At 43.8% G+C, this 18,969-nt stretch overlaps 2 protein-coding genes and 1 pseudogene across 2 annotated transcripts; 1 reads left to right on the top strand and 2 right to left on the bottom strand.

The window, feature by feature from the left end:
- Positions 2,773 to 3,848, bottom strand: LOC8079576. The gene has a single exon (XM_002447172.2). It carries the CDS (start codon positions 3,744 to 3,746, stop codon positions 2,976 to 2,978), a length of 771 nt encoding a protein of 256 aa, XP_002447217.1. The 5' UTR covers positions 3,747 to 3,848; the 3' UTR covers positions 2,773 to 2,975.
- LOC8068480 (RING finger protein ETP1 homolog) lies at positions 8,304 to 12,784 on the top strand. Its single transcript, XM_002448593.2, has 12 exons — positions 8,304 to 8,724; positions 8,802 to 8,917; positions 8,998 to 9,106; positions 9,200 to 9,314; positions 9,955 to 10,052; positions 10,680 to 10,786; positions 11,176 to 11,425; positions 11,510 to 11,563; positions 11,704 to 11,847; positions 11,944 to 12,008; positions 12,248 to 12,302; positions 12,404 to 12,784. Exons 1-12 carry the CDS (start codon positions 8,353 to 8,355, stop codon positions 12,551 to 12,553), a joined length of 1,635 nt encoding a protein of 544 aa, XP_002448638.2. The 5' UTR covers positions 8,304 to 8,352; the 3' UTR covers positions 12,554 to 12,784.
- Positions 13,212 to 18,653, bottom strand: LOC110436513 (annotated as a pseudogene).

Raw genomic sequence — 18,969 nt, 5'->3', positions numbered from 1 at the left:
TTAATTTTTGTTTTCGTCTATATTTAATGTTTCATGCATGTGCCACAAGATTCGATGTGACGGAGAACCTTGAAAACTTTTTGGTTTTCAGGGTGAACTAAACAAGGCCCTATTTGGACGAGGGGGCAGGGTCCCTCCAATCTCCAAAATGGTCTCCATGTGCCTTTTCACAGAGAAAGGTCTTATTAACCTCATGTGTTTTTATTAAAATTTCTTTACAGAAAATATAAATTAGGATTTGCTTGGGTGATGCCAAATTGCAAACTTTAAGCAAGATTTAAATATTTAACAATATATAAATGTGGCAATACGTGAAATAGTACAATCAAACACATCCTTAACCTAGGCAGAGATCATTCGAAGTATAATGTTAATCCATTGGTATATAAACTTTTGGAGGTTGAGCCAGTGATTGACGCTGACAATGTAAGCAAGAAACAGAGCACGGCCTGGGCCGTTCACTCGGGAGACGCCAAGCTACCAAACGCCGAAGCATGCATGCACGCTGCAACAGGGTGCACGAACTGGAGCGGCGCCGGGACCGCCCAGACGAGGCCAGAGGCAGAGCCACGGCGCTGCCGAAAAGCCCGGGAAAGCAAAGACAAAACCGTCTGGGCGTCTGCGGCTGGGGCGCCGGACCGCTGGCGCTGGTTGCCTTTTCGTCTTGGTTGGCTGTGGCTCAGGTCAAGCCCAAGGCTCGTGACGCCTCAGCCCTCAGGCTTTGCTGCTGCGAAGTGCGAAGCCGAACTGCCCAAACGCGGGACAAGCATGCATGCACGTTTCCGCCAGGCTTTTCATACGGCTAAATAACTACACGTCACGCCTTTTCTCGACTGCAACGGTGTGGTGTGCCACCATGGCCTAGATACGTACGCAAGCCTCTCGCCTTTTGGTTCTTTTTGGTGTCCCCCGAGATGTGCATCACCAAACGGCAAGTTACCGAACACATGCAGGGGGCGTGCCGAGCTACAGCTTTTGCATGTTCCGATGGCACCAGAAGTTGGCGGTGTGCTTCTCTTGCGCGAACACTTTGAGTGCGTTTGGTTGCTTAGCTAAATCCTAGCTCGGCTAGGAATGTAGCCTGGTTAGTGTTGGCTTGGCTCTTTCTAGCCAACATGGGCTTGTTTGGTAGGTTGGCTGAAATTGGCCTGACTGAGTTAAGTTTTTGTTTGGTTGGTTGTCTGAGTGTTGGCTAGCCCATTGAAGCTCAGTTGGGCTGTGTTTGGTTGATTCGCTAATCTGGAGTTTATTCACCTAGGCCAAGCGTCTGGTACACATACCACCCCCATCTTCCTGACGCACTTGTAAAGGAATCACGCTCGAGTCGTCATTAGCTCACCACGCGGTTCCTGCAGTCGAACATCGGTGCCTGCTGCTCAGCCCAACCAGATCTCCGATAGCCGCCGCACCAGTGGACCCGCCGCCGGCATCCGCGGTGCTCCCCATCCCCATCCGCGACATCGTGTACTTCGGCACCGAGTTCCCCATCCTCGTCAACGATGGCTAAACCACCAAGTTCTCCATCCCCATCCTCATCACCGAGTTCGGCACCGATTTCCCCATCCCCATCCTCGTCTACTACCACGACGGTGGCTTCTTCCTCGGCTCCGCCTTCAGCCCACCTTCCACGCCTACTGTAGCACCTTCGCAGGCCTCGCCAACGTCCTCGTCGTCTCCGTCGAGTACCACCTCGCCGCGGAACACCCCGTCCCCGCCGCCTACACCGATTCCTGGGACGCCCTCGCCTGGATCCCTCCGACGACCTCAGCCCGGAGGTGCGCGAGAGCCTGGGCTCCCTATGGCGCGCCATGTGCCCGACCACCACGGGAGAGGATGACCCACTCATCAACTACGGCGGCTCAGTGGGAGAGATGAGAGTGAACAGTGCGCCTGAAACCCTAGCCAGGCGGTGACACCACGCTTTTATTCGGTGGCCAGCACAAGCCAAATGAGCCCACCACAGGCGCTCACGCCCAGCCCGTCGGAGCCTGGCTCCAGAAGAAACACCAACCTGGTGTTTCTTCTTGGGCCTGGCCAAGGCAGTACGGAGAGCCCGATGGAGCCAGGCTACAGGGCTTGATCAGCCAACCAAACAAGCCAGACCTGGCCCATCCAAGCACAATGCCAAGTTAGAAAGCCAACCAAACACACTCTTTGTGTCTTTGTCCATCATCCACGAGAGATTTTCAGATTTACTACATGATCTTCGTTCTGCAAGACTGCAATGGGGGGCGCCAGAGTAATCGAGTACTATACTGCGTCTGCGTGTGTGTTGTGGCGTGGTCAACAACAGTTTGACACCTTTTGTGCAACAAAGTTACAGCTCGGTTAATGCAACAGTGTTCTTGGGTTCGATGTCAGGACCCACTGGGCCGATGTCAGCCTCTCTGCCTGAACACAGCACGACGGGGCCCTTCTGTACCGGTGCCCAGGTTGCTGAAACGATCGACCCAATGCAAGAACCGATGAAGGACTCACAAAACTCGCAATGAGACCAATCATTCAGGCCTTGTTTAGTTGGTAAAATTTTGGTTTTTTTGGCTACTGTAGCACTTTCGTTTTTATTTGACAAACATTATCCAATCACAGAGTAACTAGGCTCAAAAGATTTCTCTCACAAATTTCAAGTAAAACTGTGTAATTAGTTTTTATTTTTATCTTTATTTAATGCTCCATGCATGTAACCAAAAATTCGATGTGATGTGGAATCTTGAAAATTTTTGCGAACTAAACAAGGCCTCAGTTCAGATACTCGTGAGCATTTAGCGCTAATGGTGGAAACAAATTTGGTGGGTTATTTATTTGGATAAAACACTGAGCAAAAACTCTGGTTTTCGCACGCAGAAACGGCATCGTAAGCTAGTGCAGATGGAATGTGCAAGAAACTGCAAAGGAAAATGGCCAAAATAATGAATGAAATCAAGCTGCAAAGCACGTCCATCTCACTACATTCGGCGCAGATTACAAGTGATCTCTTACTTCGACGACCATGAAGAGAAGAAGTAGGCGGACGACGACGAGGAGGCCCGGTTGGTGTCGGTCACCGTGGCCAGCGACGGCCTGGCATCCGCGAAGCTCAGCGCCGGTGGTGGGTACGCGGCCAGAACGCCCAATGGCGGGAGCTTCCTCATCGCCGACAGCGGCGGGGAGAACCCGCCGCCGTCCTCCTCGTCGTACGCGTCCGACTCCTCCGTGATCCCGAACGGCGACGGCGAGGGCGACGCGCCGGGCGTCTCGAATGGCGTCGTCTCCCCGCCGGCACCGGCACCCGCGACGGCCGCGGCCACCTGGCCCCGGTCGTACACCGGGTTGGAGATGCACATGAACCCGTCGCCGCGCGCCGAGGAGCCCGAGCCCGACGACGGCGAGGAGCGGCGCGCTGGCGACCACCGCCACACGGCGCCCTCCAGCCTGGGGATGGCGAGGAGGAGGTCCTTGGTGCTGGTGGGCGCGTGCAGGACGCCGTGCGCGTAGTAGAAGGGCGGCGTGCCGGCGAGCGCCTCGCGCGCGGCCGCCGTGGTGGCCACCGACGACGCGGCGTCGTCGGTGCCGCGCTCCGGGGACGTCGTCGCCAGGGACAGGCCGAGCTTCGACCGGGACGCCTCGGCGCGGAGCCGCCGGCGCCGGAGGTGCGCGCAGATGAGGTCCGCGAGGAGGAGCACCAGGATGGTGAGGAAGATGGCCAGGCTCAGCGCCACCGTGACGCTCACCGCCACCGCCAGCCTCGACATGCCGTCCGTGAACATGGCTGGCTGGCGCCAAGCGAAGTGGAGGTCGCGGTGCAGAGCTGAGGAGAGCAAATGCAACCAACAAATGGGGCGCGGCAACGGCGAGGACGAGGACGACTGCTTGAGGTCGCATCAGAAGACAAAAGGCTGCCTGCACCTGCTTAGGAGCTGATGCCCCCCTCTTGATTGTCTACTAATCCACTTCCTCGTCGCGCGTCCCGAGGCGAGTTACTTCCAAAAGCTAGAGCCGAGTACGATTAGGGCGTGCTTTGTCTGAAGAAACCAGCAGCCACTCCACTCGTCAGCCTCTGAGCCCTCACAGTGGCAACCGGGTCCCGGCTCGTGTGGGGTAAACCTGTCATGTGAGCTGTGTAGTGCTCCGTAGGCCTGTAGATAGAGCGTCGTTCTGTTAATGGCTACCTGATCATTGGGCGTGGAGAAAGGTCCGGGCGTGTTTTTGGCGGGAAGCCGATGATCTGATGGACACTGTCGCAAATCCTGCTCTGACCGCACGAGTAGTCATCATCGTCGAGGTATGTCCGTAACTCCGTATGTGTGCGTGGAGAAGTGGAGATGCTGACCGTTCCTCTTTGGTCTACACGACACATTCCTACGGCATGACTGCCAGTTGGCAAAGTCGTAACATTGGTCAGCTCGTGTTTTCGTCTTTTTTCCTGCGTTACAATTTTACACAATCATGGCAGCACTTTGATCAGGACAAACCGATTGGAGTAGCTAATAAGTCGGCTCATATCTTACCTACCATAAAGTTAACAATTAGCTACTAGCGAAGCTAGTATTCTCTTGCTAATGCAACTTATAGTTAGGCTTTGTTTAGTTCTAAAAAAAATTTGCAAGACACATGCACGAAACATTAAATATAGATAAAAAAATTAATTAATTGCATAGTTTATCTGTAACTTGTAAGACAAATCTTTTGAGACAAATCTTATCCGATTCTGGTGTAGCTGCAATAGGTGTGATCATCAGGGACCATGGTGGTGGGATTAAACTGTCATCCTGGCGATTGCTTCGCCATTGCCGGGATGCAGTGGAGGCTGAAGCTGTGGCGTGCCGTGAAGGGATTATCCTTGCAGCGCGCTGGCCGGAGGTCCCCATGATTCTGGAAACCGATTGTTCAGTGGTGGCAGGGAAGCTGAGGAATCGTTTCTTGATTTGGTCTACCATTCAAGAAGCTACTGTAGGGATGGAGGATCTTTGCCGGGTGAAAGTTCTTAAGATTAGTCGAGCTCAAAATAACACCGCACATCAACTTGCTCGTTATGCTATTAGGTCGAGTAGTAGTCAGGTCTTTTTTTCTTCTTTTCCAGAGTTTGTCGTGTCGCTTGCTTGTAAAGATACTGTTTGAGTTTTAATAAAGTTTATGTTCACAAAAAAAATCTTTTGAGCCTACTTAGTCCTGATTAGACAATATCTGTCAAATACAAACGAAAGTGTTACATTGTCCATTTTGCAAACGTTTTTAGAACTAAACAAGGCATAAATGAGTAGATCTAAACAAGCCTATATATTTTTACGATTGAAGTGCCTTTAAACAAATTGTATGACTTCGAGGATAGTGATAACTCGTGTATTCATGTTATTATCATCTTATCGCATCCTTTCTTTTGCTATTTAGCTTAACTGAATCTGCCAGTTATTTAGTAGTATTTTTTTTCTTACAACAAATCAAACGAACAAGCAGGTTATTGTTTGTTTGTTGTTCAATCGTCACTCTCTCTCTCTCTCTCTGAACAACTATGGGAAGAGCCACACAAACAAGAAAACAAATTCGGAATGGACGGTACAACGTGCAAATAAAAGAAACCAGGCGGTGGTGTTAGAGGTGGACATTCGGAATAGGAAATAAAACTATATTGGGTAATTCAGGTTTTTAAGAAATTTGGTTTTAAACTGGTACTCCCATTCGTCTATAGAAAAAATGAATTTCTAGAATCCGTGGTAGTCAAACTTTTTTTAAGTTTGACTATCATTATAGAAAAGAGTAACAACATCTATGACATAAAATTTGAATCTTATAAAAATATATTCTGTGATAAATCTAATGATACTAATTTGATATCATAAATCATATCATTTTTTCTAGGAATTTGGTCAAAGTTTTAAATGTTTAACTTTTGATAACTTTAGAAATGAATTCTTTTATGGACAGAAGAGGGAATACCTATTTTATTTGAGAAAATAGTCCCTACTATTTCGGTTCAAGTTTGGTACTCCTAAAAAAAATATCTAAAATCAGTAAAACCATATAACAAACATAAGAGGCATGAATATAGTTGCAAGTTTAAGTAACATAAACAACTCTCAGCACTGTTTTAGAACAAAAACATGAAAAATTATTATCTTAAATCAGCATGTTCCAGCTGCATCACAACTGGCATTAGAAAATACATAATAATCAGCATATCACAAATACCGATTAGTAGCACATATATAGGTTTATACTGTTTTGGGTACAACGAGTACATAAGGTATCGGGGCCTTACCCAAACTAAAAACGGTTTTCATACTTATCATCCGAAATAACGATAGGGTAATTTGGGTTTGAATATTTTGAGGTGAAGTCCGAATAACTCATGTTCAAGTTTCAAGTATCGGGATTTTTAGGTCAAGTCCGAATATTTTCTGGTCAAGTCCGAATAGCCACAGGAAATTTGCACATAAAGTTAGTGAATGTAATTCTAACATGAGCCTTCCGGGTGTGTGTGAGGCCTTGTTTAGTTTTAAAAAAATTTACCAAAAAATTTAGATTCCCCATCACATCAAATCTTGCGACACATGCATAGAGTATTAAATATAGACGAAAATAAAAATTAATTACACAGTTTACCTGTAATTTGTGAGACGAATTCTTTGAGCCTAGTTAGTCCATAATTAGTCAATATTTATCAAATACAAATAAAGTGTTACAATACACAAAATCCTAATTTTTTGCCAACTAAACAAGGCCTGAGTTGTGGGGTCAAATTTGCACATAAAGTTGGACTGGGTTTTATGGAGTTGTGTTGGTCTTGAAGACAGATGTTATAGAGCCCAAGGTTATTCCAATATTTGCAACATCTTAGGACTTGTTTAGTTGATTGTTGTTATACTATTGTTTGGTTCAATGACACGGTTATGACTTGCCACATTTTTTTAGCATCATCACTCACTTGTTACACGTTTCATGTAAAACTCTGCTTCATTTGTAGTTTCGAGTTTATTCGCCACATCTCATGTGGCAGCTTTGACTAAGATTGTTAGATTGAAAAATGTTAGATACTCCCTCCACCAAATTATAAATCATTTTAAGAATTTTAGAGAGTCAAATTATCTAAAGTTTGACCAAATTTATATGATAAGATAATAATATTTATATTATTAAATAAGTACATTAGATTGTTTGTCAATTATATTTTCCTAGTATATTTATTTGATATAAAAAAATATTATAATTTTCTCTATAAATTTGGTTAAAGTTGGGATGTTTTGACTCCAAAATTCTTAAAATAACTTATAATTTGTAACGAAGAAAGTATCAACCAAACAAATCGTATAAGTCAAAGTCAAGCCAAACGCACCAAATATATTGGTTTGTGGAGTGGCTCATGACTCATGAGTATAGAAAGCCATGCAACCCGAGGCACGACGGCCCGACCCGCGACACGATATTTTTGCCCGGTCCGAGCACGGCCTGGCCCGCCCTGGTGGTGCAGGCCGTGCTTGGGCCGACCTCTGAGCCCGCGGGCTGGCCCGGCCCGGCCCAAGTTTTAGGGGTCGGCCCGACAACGGCTTGGTGCCACCTCCGTGGACATTGCACAAACAACTTATTTTTATGTTACATGTCTTTTGATGTCATTTCTATGATCTAAGACTAAGATTATGAATCTGAAAAGTTGAGAGTTGTAAAAAATTGATTGTGGCATTATGCTGGTGAAGTGATCATTGTCGTTGTGTGGTTATTTTGAAATTTTTTTACAAAACCGGGTTGTGAGCTGGCACGGCCCGCCGGGCTACGCGGGTCGGCACGACACGAAGTCAACCCGTGGGCCTGTGCTTGGGCCAAATGGGTATGGGGACTACTAGAATGTCCCCATACCCGCGTACCCAATGGGTGAAGGGTTTGCTCCGTTTGTGTACCCATAGGTACTAGTTTCACTCCATATTGGTACCCTAATAGAGTAAATACCTATCGGGTCGTGGGTCACGGGCCCCCATTGACATCTTTACACGCGGGCCGATGAGGCATGGCACGGCAGGCACGCGGGCCAAGTCGACTCGGCACACTACGGCTTGTGCCTGGCCCGGGTCTGGACCGGGCCGGCCCGGCATGGCCCGATGGCCATCCATACTCATGAGTCACACTCACACCTATTCATTTGTCGTAACAAATTAGATTTGAGGTCTTGATTACCGAGCATACCAGTAGTGAATGAAAACTATTCTCTACGCAAACTTTGCGTATAAAAGTGTCCAGACTCCAGAGTGGAAGAAAATCGCCTGATGAAAAACAAAGCAATACGGAGTACCGTAGTTATTAAAAAAACAAAAACAAAAACCGAAGTAATGGAAGTCCAGCCGAAAAGAAGGGAAAGGGCCCAAAGGCCCAGCGAACCCAGCCATCATGTTCGTCCTGCGAATCCAGTCCGTCGACTTCCCCGACGCCGCCGCGTCCGCCTCCCCGGCAGCAGTCGCCGCCGACGAAGTCGGCACCAGCAGCGGCGGCGCTGCCACCTCCCATCCGCTCTCCCCGCTCTCCGGCCACCCTCCCCCCTCTACCACCACATCGTCTATACCTCCCCTCGAGCTCCCCGGCGCAATCCCCGCCGCGCCCGGCCGAAGCCCTAGGATCCTCCACACCCGCGGCGTCATCCACCTCTACCACTCGTCGTCGTCCACCTCCACCTCCTCGTCCTACGCCTCGGCCGTCGCAGCCACCTCTTCCTCCTCGTCCGTGCCGGCCGCCCCGCAGCTCGCCTCCGACTCGCACCTCCCGGTAACCACTATTCCTCAGGTTCTCTCCTATTGCCTTTCGCGCGCTTACGCCAGTTGTTTTCTGTCTCCCTCTTGCAGGCATGTCGCGGCACTCGCCTCCTGGTGCTCGCCGTTCCGACGCGCGTTTCGCCGGACGACTTTGTTCGCTTCTGCGGTCCCTGCCTCGACCGTGCCTCCGACATTCGTTTCATCAGGTCAGTTACCACCTTAAAAGCAAATGGCAACATGCCCTGTTTAGTGAGCAATTTACTTACACATGTTGTTCGAACGGTAGGGATGATGGAGTGGAGGACCGGTACAGCGTCCTTGTGGAGTTTGAGGACCAGAATAGCGCTGAAAGGTTCTACGCGGATCTCAATGGCTGGAGGTTCTCAACCTCTGAGGTGTCTAATATTCTTAATTGAATTCCAGTTTATTTTCTGATCATATTTGAGACTGTTGCTAAATTGACGATTAACTCTTGTTCCATGGTGTAGCGAGAGGTGTGCCATGTTCTGTTTATAGCTTCTGTGCAGTATACACCTTCCTCAGAGCTTGCCACAACGCCACCGGCTGGATCCACTGAGCTTCCCATGTGTCCTGTTTGCATTGGTGAGCTTACTGTTTTGTATTTTCTTTTCCTGGGGCCTCTGCAATACAATTTATGGTCATGTGTGCACATCACCATGGTGTCACATTTGACTTCATGTTGTGATCTCTGATGAAGAGACTTAGGCACTTCTGTTCTATGCTTGGAAAAACATCTCTAGAAAATTTCCGAACTTACAAGTCTTTGGAATTATTTAGTTTGGAGTTCTGTTTATTTGAAGGCTTACCTAATAACCTTACTCCTGCAGCGTATTCCAATGCCTATCAATTTTGAATTTTGGACGAACTACTTTAGAGCTGCCTTCATGGTGCAGCTTTCTAACCTACTAGGATCATAATTCATACCCATATTGATTATGTTGTATGAAACTGTGTATCCAAGTTTGTTTTGAGGAAAATAGAAAACTAATCATGTACTGTTTAACCAACATTATTATGTACACATGTGACACTTCATAACTAGATGATAAATTTCTTATTTTTCCTGGCCATAGTTTTAACTTTAAATACCTTTCTGTTTGATGCAACAGCAACACTTCATCTATTATTTTCACTTTTCATATTTTGTTGATTGTTTAAGTTGTCTGCCATGTTTACGTTACACCTAACTGTTCTCTGCCATCTTAACGTATTAATTTATCAGAAAGATTGGATCAAGACATCAGTGGGATTTTGGCAACTACTTGTGATCACTCTTTCCAATGTTCATGTGTTTCCGTGTGGGCCAATTCATCCTGTCCGGTAATGAATGATTGTTTTGCTCTTTCATCATTTGCCCTAGGGCAGTAAACAATTAAAACATGGACTTTCTGTGGTGTTCATTATTTCTTTCTATGATATATACATTGCACTGGATTTGCAATAATAAGTACTTCATATAAATTTATAGTTGTGTTATTTGCGCATAATCTTCTTGACGACTAGTGAATTTCTGGTGTGCTTGCTATTCTTTACATTCTTTACAACAGTTTGGACCCCCCCACCCCCCCACCACCACACACACTTGCTAATTTGATATCCTGGGCACCCAATAGGAACTTACCCAGAGGCAGGGACATATATAACACGGAGTAATGATTACTGAATTCACTAGATGTCTACATGTTTATCTTCCAAGTAATTGCACTACAAGGAAAATATAATGAGTTTGGTCATGGTAACCATGTGAGTCATAGGGACATTATACTCAGGAAATGCTTGCTTATGTACTCCAATTTATTATTGCCAGTATTTCAACTAGAAGTGATATCGAGTTACTTCCAGTGCATTGAGAATTATGAGAAATGAGAACGCTTTCCTTTCCATTATCACATAAGGAACTTTATTGAGCATGAGTTGGGCCTTTACCAATAGCTGTTTACATTTCAGGTATGCCAGTTTTGTCAGAAGCAGTCTGAAAATTCTACATGTTCTGTTTGCCAAACCACTGGAAACCTCTGGATATGTGTGATATGTGGTTTTGTTGGATGCGGAAGGTATGCCATTACTGACTTACCCCCTTTTGTCAGTAAAAGCTGATGTTTTCAGACAAGAAAAACAAGCTACATGCAAGCCACATTTCTTGTCTGAAACGTTAACTAAAGTTGGCTGGAGGTATTAGTATTTTCTTCTGTAAGTCAGTAATCATTGCCATCTTAATGGTGTTCATATTAAAGTATTTTTACATACATAATTACGTAGTCCAAGTTAAGACTGCTACATGGAAAGACATTCGTTTATAATGATGCAGACATTAGTTATTACCAGAAGATTGAAATACACAGCTTGGCATTCGTTGAACCTCTCTGTACCTGGCCAATCAATCTTATCATTATAGTTGTAAAAAAAAAAAATCAACCTTACCATTATTGATTCCATGTTCTAGGTATAAAGAAGGCCACGCGAAGCAGCACTGGAAAGACACTCAGCATTGCTATTCGCTAGATTTGGAAACACAGCGTGTTTGGGACTATGTTGGTGACAGTTTTGTACATCGGCTGAATCAATCCAAGAGTGATGCAAAGAATGCTAAGTTCAAATCAAAATGTAAATATTCTGGGGATGACTGTGTAAACTGCTCGTGCAATGATGACTCTGACATGGGTGGAGCTATGTTCAGCAGCAAAGATGAAACAGTAAGAATTCTAAGTTCACTTGATTTGTTGTCTTGCTGTTAATCTCGTTTTATAAATTACTTACACCGTGCTCTTTTTCAATAGATTGTGGATGAGTACAATCGCCTTCTGGCAAGTCAACTCGAAACTCAGAGAGAGGTGCAGTCCATATTTCATAAATTTTCTATGCCACTATTGAAAGCAAAGTTTGTCTCTGATGTATTGATTGTACAGACTTAGCCAGTTGAAAACGTAGTTTATCTCTGATGCATCCATCTGCCTAATGTTCATACTCACAGTATTATGAGGGCCTGTTGTCTGAGGCTAAAAGAAACAAGGAGCACCAAATTTCTGAAGCTGTTGATAAAGCTGTAAATGATAAGCTTCAAGAGATGCAACTTAAGCTTGAGAACCTTATTGTGGAGAAGAAGAAAGTTGCAGATGTGAGCTTTTTATCTCATGCATTTTTATCAAGCACAGCCTGCTGTTAGCATTATTATAACTAATGACTCGTGTTGATATTTTCTGCCTTTCTGCAGATGAATGAAAAACTTACTAGGAGCCAAGACATGTGGCGTCAGACACTAAGAGATATAGAGGAAAGGTGTGTTTGATTTCTGCAAATAGGAGACAGTGTTATTATGGTTTCAAAAACAGATACAATACTATAAGGCTACAAATGACACCCACTGAAGTAACCAAGTCATTGGTATTTGCAATGATCCAATGAACTATATATATTTTTAAGTCCCAGTTCAGTGAAAAGGTCACTCTGTTACTTTCTTCTGACTACAAGTTTTCCTTTTTGTTTGTTGATATTGATAATTAAGTATGCATTGACAGGGAAAAAGCACAGTTGAAGTCGAAGGACGAAATGATTCTCGATCTGGAAGAGCAGGTGTTTTTCATTGTTTTTGTGTAAAGTAATACCTTTTCAGAGGGTGGTATTTGTTGTTCAGTAATAAGGGCCACTCCTTGACACTTGTAAAATTCTTGCAGATAAAGGATTTCAAATTTTCCATCAAGCTGCAGAAGTCAATAGAGAAGAACGACGGTGTCAAGGGTGGTACGCTGGTTCCACTTCCTACGGTTTCAGATTCTGGAGGCAAGGGTAAAAGGTCATCAAGAACAAGCAAGAGGAGGGGTTAGTATTCTTTGCTGACTAGCAGTTAGTCTTGACTGGAACACACGTATACTAACCTTATTGTGATAGTGGTATGTGTTTCCCACTGCTAGCCTGTTATGATGAAGTACAGTGTGATGTTTGAATTCTCAGGGAAAATAGTGACAGTACAATCATTAACTTCTTCGAAGATATGAACTTGGATACTACATGTGGAAAAATAATCAAAATTGAAGTTTGTTCATTTCATATAACCATATACAGAGCCTTCCTAGTTCGTACGTCAAATCTCGAAGCATTTCATGTCCCATGCAAGATTGCACATATAACTTCTATAGCAAGATGCCTGACCCTTCAGGTTCCACCTGCCTTCTGCTAGCATTGGAGTTCTTCATCTGTTGTGTGAGCTAGAAATCGAAAGAGACAAAGAACTACAGTACAAATTTCTGAATCTGGTAACTGGTATGCTTCGGAGTATCCGACTTAACAAGGTAATCGTGGATATGAAGAGCTAATGAGTTTTTTTTTCCCAAAAAGAAAAAAAGAATGAGAAAGAGAGTCTACTTAACCCCTCGTAGGAGTAAGATTAGAGATGTGCGTGTGTGTTGTGGACGTCAGCGTTGTACGCAATTCTAAAAAAAAACACTAGAGATTGAAGGGAAGCTCTCATTATCGCTACACAGCAGAATTAATTAGTACAACTAGTAGGGATTTCCATGTCCAAACCATTCATGTCATACCTCCTACTTCCTCATCATTCTGAGTCGCAAGCTAAGTAGATGAGATGGTCAATACAGAATGTCACCATCGCCTCTTACTTATTTCCATGCAGATGCAGGTGTGGCCATCTGATCTACAGATTGAGTATGGCAGAGCGTCCATATGAGTGACAGAATGAGAATGCAACCGTGGCCCAAAATGCCATCACGAACGAACAAGTGGTGACTGTCACACCCTGGCTTTTAAAATAAGACCAAAGTAGTCATATATATGCCCAGAAAATCCAAACATACAACAAAGAATAGAAATATCAGAAACAATGTTATATATATAGCGGAAAACATATTTATATTAACACTTACAAACATCAGAGTACACGGAAACAATAGCTAGAACTTCTTAGGCTCCATTCTTCTCAGGGACGGTTGACTGGGGGCTCCGTACGCCAAGCACTTCTGATAAGCTTCTAGAAAAATTCCATAGCATCTTTGTTCTTCTTCTGAGCAGCACTTTACTACACACTAGGGGTGTGGAGAAAATAGCAAGGGTGAGTTCATGTCGAACTCAGCAAGCACAGACGGAAAGTAATGACATGCAAGGCTTAAAACAAGGTAAAGCTGACTTGGTTTCACTGCGGTAGCATTTTACTTGATCACTTTTAATTATGACTATTACTAGAACAACCTACTACTAAGTATGAGTAGCATAAACCCAACCCTTAATTAGTGTAAGTAGTAATTAGCATCTTTTAAATGACTATCCTAATAATTATAGTAGTCCAGGGATTAACCCCAATTATTAACACAGGATAGCAATCCTGCCAACACGGAATAGTCATTCCGCCAAAACACGAGGTAGCAACCTCGCCAAGTTCCATCTCCAAATATCCAGTGAATTCAATTTGCTCATCAAGTGAGGGTCTGGGCCGTTCGTGAACGTGAGCACGGCTGATATATCAGTTTTACACTCTGCAGAGGTGTACACGTTCACTCCAAGTCGTGATTCCCATTTGCCCGGGGTCATGACTCCCCAAAACACTGCCAAGGTGAGCAGGCAGTGTCTCACTACGAGACCTTTCACAGGGTCCAACTAATAGGATGCCACTCGCAAGTTTTTGCCGGGGCGCTCGGCAGTCGATACCCATAGCCATGGCGTACCGATCAACCGACAACTTAATATTCATTACCCAAGTTACTTCCTCACGCCTACCCGGAAAGTAACACCCTACTAGTGGAGGTCCTGCTAATTAGTCAAGCCAGAGTCATATAGCTTGGAGCTGCACTGTATGTTCCAGGGGGCCGCTCCCTGACTAAGTCCTTATGGAGAGCAGAGACGGGTACGCCCGGCAAACCGGACCACCAACAGTACCCGCTCCCCCTGTCACCACCATCATCACGATGCTCGTAAGCATCCAACATCGCCATCACCGCAGTGACCAAAGGTTCAGCACAGTTTAAGCATCAAGTTAAGTAGAGAGTAATTCTTGTTTAAGCATGTGTATAAGATGAGTAGAGCAGCTAAGCAAACCTAGTATAGCCTAGACTACCCATATACATAACCCCAGGTGAACAAGGAATGGTAAGTAAAGCTAGTCATGTCCTTAGGGTTTGCATTCATTGGACACATGCATGTAAAGTAAATGACATTAATGAGTAGGTTCAAAATGATCAAACGGTGTCTGCACTTGCCTTTATTCCTAGTGTATATCTGCTCAGAATTCTTTGACTTCTATCCTCTGATATCTATCTTCTGCTTCGACTGTCGGTCCTCAGCTCCTGATCTTCACTGTTGACGAACCACGCTTCTTCTACTCGTAGCAACCAAGCAACACAAACAGACAAACAACAATCACGACTAAGAACAAACGACAATTAAAAGAAAAGCTTAGAAAGAGCGCACTAAACGACACGGCTTGTTGCTACGATCGAGATAACGCAAGAATGATTGAGAACGGAGCTATAGTTAATCGGACACGACTTTCGAGGTTTGTATCATAACGGAGAACAGAGACTATACGCTTGGATTATTTTAGTAGATGAATTATGGTGACAGATATTCAAGAGAAAAGTCATAAAATAGAGTTAAACAAATCATAATTATCAAAGATGAAGTATAGTTCTAGTCATACTCTATTTATAAATAATTATAGAAATTATTTAAACTATTTTAACATTTATAGCTTACAGAATATAAAACGAGTGAGAGCAACTTAATTAGAATCACTATTTATTTTTAAAGTTGAGCTGAGCAAGTCATAACTAACAAGGCATTTATGTTGATATTATATAATTAATATAATTTATGAAAGATCGGAGATAAACCTAAACTACTTCAAATTCAAAAAGGCATTGAATAAATACTAATCAAATTTATCTAAAACAACTTTATATGATCATATTTAAACAAGGCAAATTAATAATTAATAAATACATATTTAAGTTGACAAGTAATTATAAAAAGATCAATATTTCCATATGTTACTTTTATTTAGAAACAAATGTGCAATCATTAATTAAATTATGTTTTATTTAGAAAGAACCTTTTATAAACCTTAATTATGGTTTAGAAACATAAAACATGCGGAAAAAAACTAACAAAAGCATTGATGGCTCGACATTGAACTAAGTGAGTTATATTAGAATGGTATTAATGTCGATATTAATCATATTATAGTTAACTTATGAAAGACCAATATATAGACCTAACTTGCTTTTAATTACAAGGCGCAATAGATAAATATTAACCAAATTAATTACATGCTTCATGTTTAACTAAATAAACTATAATTAAGAAACATTTAAGTTACTATTAATCAAGTTAATATTTGACTATTAAAAGACTGGAGTGTAAACCCTAAATGTTTTTAATTAATTAAAAAGGATAATAAAAATTAAACAAATTAACCATATTCAAAAATATGAGACATGAAAAACAACGTCTCTAACACGTAGTTTACACCGACATGATCGCAATACAATGAGAACCAAATTACGACTCTAGGTGGCTTTTAATTAGAACTTTATTAAATAAATATTAAACAAATTATATTTCAATCAATAAATGTATAAATGAGTCACATAATAAATGTTTGCACTACTGCGTAGAACACGACGACATGAATCTAACGCAACTGGAACGACTCAAATCAGAATTCAAACAATTAAAATACGGCTAATCTCGTTCAGTGGCAATTCCGTAAATAAAAGCATCTTCTACCTTGGTCTTTTTGTCCATCACGTGTTCACGTTCTGTCCATGGAGGCTGCATCACGCCGGGAGGGGAGGGGCCTGGCCGGCCGGCCAGCCAGAGGCTCGGAGCGGCAGCGCGAGGCCACCGCGGCGTGGACCCGTATGCGGGCTCCTCGGCCAATGCTCGCTCGGCATGGGCTGGACGCCGGCGGCAGCTGGTTAGCACCGCTGGCATGGCTGCTGCCAGCGCAGGGCGCGCGAGGCCAGGGCGCGGGTTCGGCTGGGGGTTGCGTGATGCGGTGCTGCTGGTCTGAAGGGCACCGTGGTGTGCCGGCCGAAGGAGATGAAGAATGAGCTCGTCCATGGATGACTTCGCCGGAAAAGAGAAGAAGAGATTAGGGAAACGATAAATGACCACGGATTCGAGAAAAGGATGGCGTGCCGGTGTAGAGAATGACGAGACGAACCTCGCAGCGGTTACGGTTTTTGCAGAGGATGCCGGAGTTGGCCGGAAAACCTCGCCGGCGTTGGATCTGCGGGGCTACGAGCGGCGGCTCGAAATAAGAGTTGTACTTCTGGAATCAGCGCGTCGAGAGCTACGCCGGCATATATATATAGGTCTAGGGTTTGGAAAAGTTTCAAAAAAATTATTATTTTCGGGATTTTTAGAAATTCATTTTTAGTTCAAAAATAATTCCAAAAAAGCTGAAATCATTTTAAAGCCCTGAAAAATATTTCCAAAATTCTAAAAATTAAAGGAAAACTTTTAGAGATATATTTAGAGTTGATCAATCCAAATAAAGTTTTTGGTGTCCATGAAAAAGAATTTTAGAGCATATAAAAAATAGATTTTGTTCTAGAAAAAAATGGGAAAAAGCCCGAAAAAGTCTAGAAAATTCTCGGAAAGGATCGGACGGCGTCTAAACATGTTTTTAAAACCTAGCACACTCAAAAACACACAACTCAAGTAACAAGCAAGCATCACATCAACTAAAGCCCGTCTAATTAATTCCAAAATATTTGAAAAGCACCATTTTTTTAATAACAATATATGAAAATCTAAACTATTATCGGCAAATTTTATCCATATATTAAAAATCATTCATTTTATTTAGTGTTTTATAATAACAACCCAAAATTAAAAATTTTGGAGTGTTATAGTGACCACATGGAGGACTGGATCATCCTCATCCTTGGCACCCGCATCATCCAGTGCAGCAGGGGCAACGGGACCTGAGGGCTGAGGCAGTAGAGCACCCATTCCCCAACGTCGCCATGTTTTTGAGGTTCGTGTTGCCTTGGTAGCTGTCCATGTTGAACGAGGCAAACTGCCCAGAGTCCGGTATGCATCCAGACAAGTTGTGTGCAACAGAGAACACCTCTAGTGACCACAGCCGAGTTAACTCCCATGGGTTAGTCCGCTGAGCTCATTGTGGGACAAGTCCAAACTTTCTATTGCACTCATGTTTGCAAGGGTTGGAGGAATTCGGCCGGTAAAGTTGTTGCGTGACAAATTTAGAGATTTGACGTGACTCAAATTTCCCAACTGCCAAGGAATATCTCCTGATAACATGTTTGCAGACAGGTCGATGCCAAACATCAGATTGAAGAAACCGTAACCGTATGTGTAAAGCTTCCCTTTAGTGGGGAAGGTGAAGCCTTGGAGTTCAAACCGGATACTGCGATTAGAAGAAACACCAACAACAGCCAAATCCCAAGCAGGAAAACCCTTTACGAGAACATCAAAGCCAAAGACTGAGGATGGAAGGTAAGCTTCATTATGTCCAAACGAGATGCCACCAATACAATGTGGTAATGGACCAGAAAGTTTGTTGTGTGACAAGTCGATTACATTCAAGTATTGGAGATGGCACAGATTGTTAGGGGTGATATGTCCCTCAAACCTATTCCCTCCTAACAAAAGCAACCTAACTTGGGAAAGACCTTGGATCCAGTCAAGAGTGCCTATAAACCGATTATATCTTAGATCTAGAGCTGTAACATAGGAACCATCGAAAAAATCACTTGGGAAGCCTGAGAGAGAATTCCCTGATGTGTTAAAAAACTGTAGGTTGAGCTTGCTGTTATTACAATTTGGTATAAGCCATGCAAAATTGTTGTCTGATATGTCCAGAAACCGAAGACTTGTCAATTTGCAAATTGATGGATGTATTTCACCTGTTAAGCTATTGCCAGCAACACCCAGAGCTAGCGCCATGAGCCACTTTGGTGCCTAGCACCCTCCATCACCGGCTTGCGCTCAACCCCCCCCCCCCCCCCCCCCCCGGGTGTTCTCTTCAAAAAAAAAACCCAGAGCTAGCAGTAAAGGAAGATTCCAAAATGAAGCATGGGTACCGTCAAAATTCTGTAAAGAAGCGAAATGGAAATATAGATCCAGTAACTGGAGCTCAAGAAATGGAGAGAACAGATTCAGGTCCCAGAACACACGATCCTCGATGGCATAGAAGTCCAAGTACACATCGTGCATCGTCGAAAGGTTAAGACCCGACACTCGAGCTGCGTCCTTGTCGCAG

Source organism: Sorghum bicolor, chromosome 6 (genome assembly GCF_000003195.3).
Source record: "Sorghum bicolor cultivar BTx623 chromosome 6, Sorghum_bicolor_NCBIv3, whole genome shotgun sequence".
Lineage (NCBI taxonomy): Eukaryota > Viridiplantae > Streptophyta > Magnoliopsida > Poales > Poaceae > Sorghum > Sorghum bicolor.
This window is presented reverse-complemented; position numbering and strand designations above follow the sequence as displayed.